Genomic DNA, 11,505 nt, shown 5'->3' on the forward strand with positions numbered 1-11,505 from the left:
TATTTGGTCATTAGCCAAATATAGCCTATCTACGAATTTTTGATTGTGTGGTATACGTGCCTAAAACACCACCACAACGTACAAAGATGGGCCCTCAACGAAGGTTAGACATATAAGTTGGGTTTGATTCACCCTCTATAATTCGTTACCTTGAACCATTGACAGGAGACTTATTTATTGTTCGATTTGATGAAATAATTTTCTCACCATTAGGGGGCGAGAAAAAGAACCCCGCAAGAAAAATTGCGTGAAAAGTTTCATCACTATCTCATTTTGATCCACGCACTCGCACATGTAAGCAGGAGGTCCTGAAGATCATCCATTTATAGACATTAGCAAATCAAATGCGAGATGCATTTGCTGATTTGAAACGGATAACTAAGTCACAAATCTCTGCAGTGAATGTGCCTATTCGAATTGATTTTCCAAAAAGCCATCTACTAGTATCATAGCTTCAGAATCTCAAAGATGCCTGAAGCGTGGTAGACCATTGGGTTCAAAGGATAAAAATCCTAGAAAGAGAAGCGTAAAGAATAACAAAACTGATACTACAAAAGAACCTCCCGAATAAGGTCAAGATTTAAGTAATCCTGATATTCCTGAAGAAATCAGTAAACTCGAGACTCAAGTGAATGAAGAACTTTCAATAAGTTCTACCGATGATGAGATAAATTTAGATCGATTGAAAATTATGGTGGATAATATTTTTATATATAATGTTGCACTTAATCTCATGTAAGATAGTGAAAGTCTTGAGCCTAAATCCATCGAAAAATATCAATGTAGATGTGATTGACTAGAATGGCAAAAGACAATTCAATTAGAATTAGACTCACTTGTTAAACGTGAGGTTTTGGACCTATATTCCAAACCCCTAAAGGTGTAAAAACAGTTGGATATAAATGGATTTTTATGCGAAAATGAAATGGGAGAAATGAAATTGTAAGATACAAGGCACGCCTTCTCAAAGATCCGGGGTCAACTATGAAGAAACATATTCACTTGTTATTGATGGAATAATATTTTGTAATCTCATCAGTCTAGCTGTACATAAAAATCTTGGAATACATCTGATGGATGTAGTTACAACTTACCTTTATGGTTCACTTGATAATGAAATTTATATGAAAATCTCAGAAGGATTAAAACTACCTGAAGCACGTGCTAAACCTCGGGAGATGTACTCAATGATTTACAAAGATCATTATATGATCTGAAACAATCAAGGCGCATGTGGTATGATCTCCTTAGTGAGTACTTGATAAATGAAGGTTATATAAATGATGTCATTTGTCCATGTGTTTTTATTAAGAAAACGAAATCAATGTTTGTTATACTCGTCGTTTATGTTGATGACATAAATCTCATTGGAACCCCTAAAGAGGTCCAAAAGGCTATTGAGTATCCAAAGAGAGAATTTGAGATGAAAGATCTTAGAAAGACAAAACTTTGTCTGGGTATGTAAATTGAATATTTAGCAGACGGGGTCTTTGTCCACCAATCTACCTACACTGAGAAAATCTTAAAACGATTTTACATTGACAAAGCACATCCATTAAGTACTCCTATGGTTGTTTGATCACTTGAAGTGGAAAAAGATCTATTTCGAACTTCAGAGGAAGATGAAGAACTTCTTGGTCCTGAAATACTATATCTCAGTGCTATTGGTGCACTTATGTACCTTCCTAACGCAATCAGTCCTGATATAATATCTTTTGTTAATTTATTGGCAAGGTATAGTTCATCCCCAACGCGAAGGCATTGGAACGGTATCAAACATATCTTGCAATACCTAAAAGGTACCATTGATATGGGTTAACAAAGGTTGTGCAGACCTTATTGGTTATGCAGATGCTAGTTATTTATCAGACCCACATAAAGCTCGATCTCAGACAGGCTATCTATTTACACACAAATGAACTGCTATATTATGGTGATCTACAAAGCAGTCTATTGTTGCTACTTCTTCAAATCATGTTGAAATAATAACAATTAATGAAGCAAGTAGAGAATGTATGTGGTTGAGATCGATGATACAGTTCATTAAAGAAAGATGCGGCTTAGAAAATGATGTCAAAGTACCCATAATTATATTCGAAGACAATACCGCGTGCATAACTCAATTGAAAGGTGGCTTCATAAAAGGAAACAGAACGAAACATATTTCACCAAAATTATTCTTCACACACGATCTTCATAAGAATGGTGATATTCATGTACAACAAGTTCGTTCGAGTGATAATTTTGAGATTTATTCATAAAGGCATCACCAACATCTACTTTTGAGAAGCTAAGATATAAGATTGAAATGCGTCGTCTCTAAAATATCAAATGAAGTTTTCATCAGGGGAGTAAAATACGTGCTGCACTATTTTTTCCTTAACCAAGGTTTTGTCCCACTGGGTTTTTCTGGTAAGGTTTTTAATGAGGCAGCAATCAAGACATATTGCCAGATGTGTGTACTCTTTTTTCTTCATTAGGCTTTTTACCACTGAATTTTTTCTAGTAAGGTTTTAACGCGACACAACATCTATGGAGGGGGGTCAGAATTACTATGTATATTATTTCTTGTAATTTTTTTAATTATTATACGTGGACATCCAAGGGGGGAATATTACGCAAGTGGATGTCCACTTGGGCAAATTGCCCACCTTTTCTTGGCAATTTGCCCACCTTTTTCTTACCTGTATAATGTCAACTTTGGCAACGAAAACGGTGAGACATACAAACACAAATACACTGCTTTCTCTCTTCTGATTTTTTTCTTACTCTCTCCTTCTTATTTTTACCAAGTTAGTTTATTTTATAATACCTATTGCTTTATCAAATATATTATCGTTCATGGTTATAATGGAGATGTATGAAGGGGAAGGTGATTAAGGTGTTGTTTCTCGCAAGGTGCAATAATGTTGGTTGAGTAGTAAAGTGATGTATTAGTGGGTTGATTTTCAATGGATTTGTTCTATTTAATGAAGTCACGGTTACAAAGCACTAGTTTCTACTGAAAGTTGAAAGCGATGAAAATCGTGAAGTCTAAACTTGCGGTAATAAATCTAACAACTCCAACAAATTATCGTATGACACTAGATTTTTTTTTAAAACAATGTTTTTGTCAGCATTTCTTAGTCTTATCTGACTTCTTTTTATGCTTTTAATGAGCTGAGGGTCTCCCAAAACAGTCATCTACCTTGGTAGGAGTAAGGTTTGCGTATACTTACCCTCCCAGACCCTACGTTGTGGAATTTCACTGGGCTGTTGTTGTTATTGTCAGCATTGCTCCCCTTCGCTTTGTGGGGAGTGAATAAAATTCATTTTCCTCACTCTCGTATTCTGTATTTCTGATTCAATCTTTATTTTGAAGAATTATTTTAATTGCTATAAAATTGTAGACACATATTTGTTGAAACTATTAACTAACATTGTCACACACTAACATGTTCCAATTGTCTATGAAATTTGTTATATTATTTTAAGAAAATCAAGGACAAATATTTCTTTTATTATTAGTTTGAATGAACGATAGATGCTACATGAAAGAATTTTTCAGCAGATAAATTCTTCTAAATTTTTTATGATAATAATTACTCACGATAGATTAATTTTAAAAGACTCAAAATAGCATGAAAATGAACTAGCTTGATTGTTACTCATTAAAGTTTTACAAGATAAATATAATAACACAAAATTTCAAATATCATATCATTCTAATCAATGTGTTGGAGCATTTTATTATTTGAAATAAAATCATATAATATTGAAAAAATTGTCGTGAGTTGAATTTTCGAAGTTTCAAAAATTTGAAAAATAAAAAATGTTTCCTAGATTTGTACTTTGTAGTGAACCGACGGGTTTGTTTTTCTGGGTCGGGTCAATTGTGCGTTGTGAATGCATACGTGGCGAATAACAATTGGCTAAGTCTCTCCCGATGACGATTCTTCCTCCTTATTCATCTTCTTCCATGGCTACCAAATCTATTTTCTTCAGCTACTAATGTATGAAATCGTGAATAGCTAAGGGTTCAGGATCTCCGCGAGGATACAGAAACTTGAAAGGTAAATTGATTTACGCAGCATTTCAAAAGTAATAGGGTTTCGCAACACTTTGTTTGTTGTTTCTATCTTCAGTCAATCAATTAATCATATCCCTAACTAGTTGAGTTAGTCATACGAATCCTCTATATCCATTGTTTTTGCTCTACTCGGGTCTAGTTCATTCAAATTTTACTGAAAGATAATGTCTTTGGGTCATAGAGGGTCTATAAATCTCATAATTAACATTAAATTTCTTACATCTGTTCCCTAATTTTACAAATTAGTTTTTTTTACTGTGCAATCAGGTTAGGATCCTAATTTTTGGTGTAATCGATCTAAAAAAGTTATTTTTATAACCTAGGGTGTAATGAAACGTGATTCCCTTTCACTTTTTAGCTTATAAATTAAAAAAAAAAATCGACTCTTTAACACTTGTAATCTATGGATACACGATTATGGATATACAGATATTCCTTTTTTTAATTTGATTTGAAACTTTTGATATTGACAGGAATTAGAGGAGATGATGAGGTTACAAACCTATGCGGGGCTTAGCCTAATAGCTACACTGGCTGTTATTTATCATGCCTTTAATAGCAGAGGACAATTTTATCCAGCAATGGTTTATCTGTCAACTTCCAAGATTAGTTTGGTGCTTCTTCTCAATATGGGTCTTGTTGTCATGTGCATTTTGTGGCAGTTGACTAAGAAAATCTTCCTTGGTCCCCTTCGAGAGGCTGAGGTGGAGAGGCTGAACGAGCAGTCTTGGCGGGAACTCATGGAAATACTTTTTGCCATCACAATTTTCCGGCAGGACTTCTCTGTTACCTTTCTTGCAATGGTAACGGCTCTCTTGCTTATCAAGGGTTTGCACTGGTTGGCTCAAAAGAGAGTTGAGTACATTGAAACGACTCCTACTGTTACTAGGTTGTCCCACATTCGCATAGTCTCCTTCCTGGGTTTTCTCCTCTTCATAGACAGTCTCTTTTTGTACGACTCCATGAACTATTTGATACAGACAAGACAGGCATCTGTTTCTCTCTTCTTTGCATTTGAGTAAGTCAAACTCTTCCTACTCACTGTTGTTGCTCTCTTTTGGTTAATATATGCTCCTTGAGCTCCAGTGCTAGTTAGTGGTGGTTTCCCTGCCGCTGTTAAACTAAAAGAAAAAAGAACAAAAACTCACACCCATGTACTTTTTGTTTAATCCTTTACCTTTATAAACTAGATTCCTGATTATCAGTGATATTCCAAGGGAAACTAGAGATGTTAGTGATCTTATTAGACCAAGGGCCTCCATAGTCTCTGTTTTATGCCTTACATATTCACTTGGTTGGGGCATGGGGATGTATCATGTTTACCTGTGTGCTGACACGTTGGCAAAAGTGAAATTAGGTTTTTGTTCTGTGTGTGCTATTTTCTTTTACTCAGTTCTTACTCTGCTTATCTTCAAAGCTGATGCAAAGTGCTGTAGTTTATGTACACTTGTTAGTACTGCAATGTTAAAGCTCTTAGCCTCATATGGGTTTAGAAACCTGATTTATCTATCATAAGGGCTGGATGATGTCAAATCTCTTGGAATAGCAGTCTTATCTCGTTTCTCATGTAAAACTACATTCTAAATCTTAATCAGGTAAAGATGTTAGTACACCCAATTTTCGATTCCCTTAGTTAGGGTTGACCTCTTATAATGTATAATTTAATAAATGACACTGTTTAGTTAGTATTTTTTGGCTTTTTCATGCACGTACTTACATTGTTATATCAATGAATTTATTAACACTTGCCTGCTTCATGTATCATATTTGTAATTGCTGGGAAATATGTTCTTGAACTTGTTACTTCTCTTATTGTTTTCCTTTACTGCAGTTTGCTTGTGTTAACTGTATCCTATATCCTTCTCCCTAATGAAGAGCAACTTCTTTTTGGTACTGATTCAGGTACATGATACTTGCAACAACAACTGTCTCAACTTTTGTAAAATATGTCTTCTACATAAGTGACATGCTTATGGAAGGACAATGGGAGAATAAGCCTGTCTATACTTTCTACTTAGAACTTATCCGAGACTTGCTACACTTGTCTCTGTACTTGTGCTTCTTCATGGTGATTTTCATGTAAGTCTATTTTAAGTTTTGCAGTTTATTTTTCTCTACTCGTAAGTGTATAGAGGTGTTTCTGCAGATTGGGAAAAAGAGTGTATAGAAGTGTCTCTCTTCTGGATATAAAAGCCTTCATTCTTCCCTAACATGAAGTTGCTGATGTGATCAAAAGCTGCCATACTTGTAGAAATTTCCATCCATCCATTTATTTGATGATTAATTCCTTACCTAGCTATATCAGGAAAAAATTCCTTCTAGAGATTAATTGTTGATATGTAGCAGCCAACTTTGTTGCAAAAAAAGCTCTCCTCGACCTTGTTGTACTTAGCATGACCAATACAAGATTTAGAATAGAGTTCAAAATAGACAGAATTACTGTATCGATGAACGGAGAGTTATTAATTTGGCCTTGCATCAGCAGTCATATAATGGGTTGTCGTTGCTCTGACCCAAATGTGCCACATTTAACAATAAAGAAACCAAGTGTGCTGGATATATAGGTATGTAGTCCCTGTTAGATCTCTTGTCTGCAAATTATGTGGCCACTAGTTGTGGTGTTGCCTATGTTTTAGAATGTTCAGAGGATACCCAGTTATTTAATTACCCTAATGGAAGTTATCATTTGTGATTATGAAGTAGCTGACAGTGAAGCGTGTTCATCTCTTGTATTGTATGTGCTTAGTACTTTTCTGGTAGTAAACCGATACTTAAACGAACCTGGTTGAGTACGTCATTTCTCATTTTTTCCCCTGGAGGTCTTTACATCTTATGATGAGTTTTTGGAACACATTTTGCTTCATGTATAGTCGGAGACTTACTTTTTTGGTAAAGAAACCCCCCCTGCAGCAGCCGGCAATTTACCATGTTCCTTTTATTTGGATGGGGGGAGGGGGTGTAAAGAATTTACCTTTTTTCTTTTTGATCCTGTCTTCTTATGAGGGGCATGTAGAAATAGGGAAGCACACTGTCCTAAAGCGTTACTAAGGTTCCTCAAGTATACATAGATACATAGTCAAGTTGGTGTGCGACATTAGTTGCGTGTTCTGCAGATCTGTATTTGACTTTTGATAGAGGAGCTCTTCTTGTTTGTCCTTGTTGATGACTTGATGTTACTTTTTATTTGATGACCCAGGCTTGTCTATTAGGCCTATTCTTTTCCTTTTGCTCTTGTTATTATTACATTGAGACACCTCACATTATTTATTTAATTGTACTTTCTAGGAACTATGGCGTGCCCCTGCATTTGATTCGGGAGCTTTATGAGACATTCCGCAACTTCAAGATTCGAGTTGCCGATTATGTACGTTATCGGAAGATTACTTCAAATATGAATGACCGTTTTCCAGATGCTACACCAGAAGAGCTCAATGCGTAAGTTGCTCACTTCTAATGTTTGTATATTTTTTGTTCCTTCAGAACTTTCTTAATCATTTAAACAATTACTTCTATATTTATGTAGAAGTGATGCTACCTGCATCATTTGTCGTGAGGAGATGACCACTGCTAAGAAACTTATTTGTGGGCATCTGTTTCATGTGCATTGCCTCCGCTCATGGCTAGAACGTCAACATACCTGTCCTACCTGCAGAGCTCTTGTTGTGCCAACTGAAAACGGGACAAATGTGGTAGGATCACAACCAGATGTGCAACAAGGTATAACTTATAGCTTGATCATATTCAGCTAATCATACTTTAGTGTCCAGTGGCATAGCCACATGAACCTGTGTCGAGGAGATTCAACAGTTTATTTATATGCAATAAATTATTTTTACCCTTTTGCATAGTGTAATCTTCCGGTGAAGGGGATTCAATTGAACCCCCTTCACAAAAGGTAGTTGTGCCCCTGTTTCTATAAACTAAAATAAGTCAATTCCTTTGAGTGAGAGACAGTGGACTTTTATCTTCAGGAGTCTTAATCTACATGACTTTGTCAACTATATGTAGCACTTGGACTTGGAGGCTAAGTCATTCATTCATTGATAATAATCTGTGTCAAGCATCTTAAGTGCTGACGTGTGAATCAAGTCGATAACAGGCCATTTCAAGGGTGTGCTTCCTAAGACATTTGAGGATAGTTCTGATTTTTTATTGTTTTCTATTTTCGAGGTTTATATTTGGTAGTTGTCACTGATTGTGGAGTGTATTTCTAGTTTTTCCCTTTTTCGAAAGGTGATTGTATGTCTAGCTTTTTATCCTAAAGGCTGAAATTCACGTCGGAAGAGCTAATCCCGAGAAGGGACACTTATATGTGTATGTGTTTTTTGTAATGGAGGAATGTGGCACTTATATATATTTATTGAACCCTTTGTTAATTCTCTCTCAGGCCCTGGATCAAGTTCAGCAAGTGCATCTCAGAGTTCGCAAGCAAACACCACGCCAAGTAATAATGTTAGCCAGCACCAAGCTAGAATCCAAGCTGCAGCAGCAGCAGCAGCAATTTATCAGAAGTCTTTTGTTTATCCTTCTGTACCAACACTAGCGTGGTATTGATTTTCCTATCTTTTATGTACATGCACTATTGATTATTTGCTTTGCATATTTATTAGACCTTTCCTCATCCTACAGATGTGAAAAGCTGAATCATACCTCTCTATATTCCTTTTTCAGCCTACTAGTTAATGATAAGTAATTTTGGAACTTTTTACAGGCAGGGTAAAAATTAGATAGGATTTAATTTTGGAAACCAGCAAGACAGAGTTTCAGCTTTTTCATACATGCTTCATCCACGCTCTAGTGCAATTTTTTACTGCACTACTCTTTTACGCAGTGTAGAGCTGTTTTGGTTTTTGTTCTAAAATTGTATGGATAAGTCAACTCCTGTTTTCTCTCTTCGTCCCTGTGTTGCTATTATTGTTTGATGGCTACATTGAACCTTCATTTCTTGTGCTTACCAAATAAATATCTTTCTTAAAAAGGAATATCTGTTAGCATATTACATGGTACAGAAGTTACATCTTTACTTCCGCGATTCTTTTTTCCTATTCCAATTTTTATGAAGCTGCACTAAGCAACTTGGGTCTCTTGCGTGCTCCTCAATGAACATTTAAAACAGACCCATTTCAAGTGTCATCATGTTAGTTTGGAAAGTCAAATATAAATTTGTTTTGAGATAAAGTGAGCATGAAACTGTATGCTAACAAGAGACATTATTTGCAAGTTAACAATTTCATTTTTAGATGCCTTTATGGATTGTGATGTAATCTCTAGTCTGATTGTGGGCCATTTCCGATATATTCATTTTGGGGTCAGTTTCTTAGGAATTATTGGACCTCCTATTAAAAGCTGCTCATTTAGCTGTCCATGACTGACAATGCGGTTGCCTTTGACTTGATATAAACTAGTGGTCAATGCAGAATGAGGTGGAAGGTGGCTGATTCAAGTTCAACTTTTTGACAGTGCACCCCCTCCCTGTTCTTTTTTTTTTCTTCTTTTTTTGGCAGTTGAAGAGGGAGTCTGCATTTCTTAGTAGGTTTCGTAACTGTTGGAAGGAAATTGAAACAACAGGTCTTGCTTGCAGGTCTCCTGGATATGCTCCAGTTCCTCCGTCCCATAGTCCAGTGGGCAGTTCTGCCAATGTGCTCTCAGATGGGGAACGGGCATTGAATGTACAATCACCACACGATCAATTAGCAAATATGCCCTTTGCTCAATATCCACAATCTAGTTTTCTCCCTTTCCAATATCCAGGTGCTAACAACCTTGGTATTCCAAAGGCTCAACTTGAGGCCCATAAGATACTTTTACAGCAACAAATTGAGGTATTAAAGTTTCTCTGCTTGATTGATATCTTTATCTATTATGCCTCTATTATACATTTGGTATTATTATGTAAAAGAGTTGAAAATTTTCAATGCACAAATCATTTCTACGTGCATGAAACTTGATTTGTGTAAATTTTTCCATCTAATATTCTGAAAAACTAATGTTAATCTCAGTGAACTGCAAAATAACTTTTTTTTTAGAGAAAAGCATGATTTAGATATAAGTTCTGGATTAAGGTACATCTGATAACCTATCTGATCTTAGATGAGTTTATTCTTGAGTATATCCTTTTGTTATCTCTCCAGTAATTTAGAGCTCATATGGGCTCCTAATTGGTATTTAGGATTCATTACTTTGTTTTGTGGGCAATGATATCTAGGTATAGTTCAATAACATAGTCTGGATTGGAATGTCAATCAGGGATTTTATTACTATTTTTAGACAATTGCAAGCTTTGCTTTATTTGTCTTTATCATTCCTTTTTTTAGGGGTGGGTGAATTATTTTTTAATGCTATAGGTGGATGAGATGAGATGTATGAAACATAAGACTCTCTGCAATTGGATATATGCCATTCATCACGCACGTGGCTACGTTATAGTGAACTTGATTTTCGTTTTGGAGGATTCTTTTTTCCTTGCCCTTTCTCTCTAGTTTCTGTAACACATTCATTTAATCTCTCTCACTTTCAGCTTAATTCTCATTCAATTATGCCACTGGTGTATACTGTATCTGTGTCAGGTTCTGCAAACCCAGCTCAAGCTTTTAGAGCATCCAAACACACAAAAAAAAGCAGATGATTTAGGAATTTCTGACAGTAAAGGGAAAGCAATTTCATCAGAGAGTTCTCGAGGACAAGTCGAAGGTGCAGAAATATGAAGCTAGCAGAATTGTATATTTTCAAACGTACAGTTAGAAATAGTAACAATTGAGCAATGGAATTTATAAGAGGTTGTTCTGTAAGTTGTACAATTCTCGAGCGCTATGGAAAGTGTTGTATTTTAGCTCAGCAACTGATTATTTTTCTCTCTGATAGCATTATTTCTTCCTGAGAATCTCAAAATCTTGTACGCCTTGTGAGTTTTAACTTTTCACTTATGGTGTATACATAAATCTTGTACGACTGTGTCAAGTTCGTTTGCTAATTCAAGAGCCATATAAACTACTTTCTGTATTTTTAGTGAATTGGGAATTAACATAGATATCTAGCCAAACAACTAACTCAATAGTCTAGTAACTTGCTTACTCAGAACTGAAATAAGGCACGTTATTACTTAGAAGTACTCACTACTATAGCTGAATTTGTGCAGGCTTAAATTACTCATAGCGTGCGTGTCTCCTTTGACAAAGTTGTGTTCGATCTTTCTTGAAATTTGAAGATCACTCCCTGATTTGAGTACAATCAATAAAATAAGAAATTCATTAGAAAATATAGAAGATACTATGATCTGTGAGGAGTTCAGTAGGAACACATATAATGGCATCACTTTTGGAGATTGTAGGACTTTCTAAGTTTCTTAAATTGTAATTTTGACCCAACTTGATTAACACAGGATCAGCACCATCTATTACGTTGTTATAAGTGTTCGACAAAAACTTGAAAATTAAATT

At 35.5% G+C, this 11,505-nt stretch overlaps 1 protein-coding gene across 3 annotated transcripts; it reads left to right on the plus strand.

Annotated features, from left to right (window-relative positions):
• Positions 1–3,850: 3,850 nt before the first annotated feature.
• LOC129894394 (ERAD-associated E3 ubiquitin-protein ligase HRD1B-like) lies at positions 3,851–11,068 on the plus strand. 3 transcript variants are annotated; one of them, XM_055970068.1, is made up of 8 exons: positions 3,851–4,052; positions 4,543–5,087; positions 5,972–6,148; positions 7,355–7,504; positions 7,593–7,786; positions 8,457–8,616; positions 9,651–9,891; positions 10,587–11,068. In XM_055970068.1, exons 2-8 carry the CDS (start codon positions 4,555–4,557, stop codon positions 10,692–10,694), a joined length of 1,563 nt encoding a protein of 520 aa, XP_055826043.1. In that variant the 5' UTR covers positions 3,851–4,052; positions 4,543–4,554; the 3' UTR covers positions 10,695–11,068. The 3 variants fall into 3 exon arrangements, with proteins under 3 accessions (XP_055826043.1, XP_055826042.1, XP_055826041.1); XM_055970067.1 differs by having other exon boundaries at positions 3,858–4,052; positions 8,457–8,613; positions 10,636–11,068; XM_055970066.1 differs by having other exon boundaries at positions 3,859–4,052; positions 10,636–11,068.
• The last annotated feature ends 437 nt before the right edge of the window (positions 11,069–11,505 follow it).

Source organism: Solanum dulcamara, chromosome 7 (assembly GCF_947179165.1).
Source record: "Solanum dulcamara chromosome 7, daSolDulc1.2, whole genome shotgun sequence".
Classification (NCBI taxonomy): Eukaryota; Viridiplantae; Streptophyta; class Magnoliopsida; order Solanales; family Solanaceae; genus Solanum; species Solanum dulcamara.

Excerpts from the sequence above, each read along its gene's own strand:
- LOC129894394 (XM_055970066.1), top strand. The coding sequence starts at position 4,555 with ATGATGAGGTTACAAACCTATGCGGGGCTTAGCCTAATAGCTACACTG. Across the intron at positions 5,088-5,971 it reads TCTCTCTTCTTTGCATTTGA|GTACATGATACTTGCAACAA; the intron begins GTAAGTCAAACT and ends GTACTGATTCAG. Across the intron at positions 8,617-9,650 it reads TCTGTACCAACACTAGCGTG|GTCTCCTGGATATGCTCCAG; the intron begins GTATTGATTTTC and ends TCTTGCTTGCAG.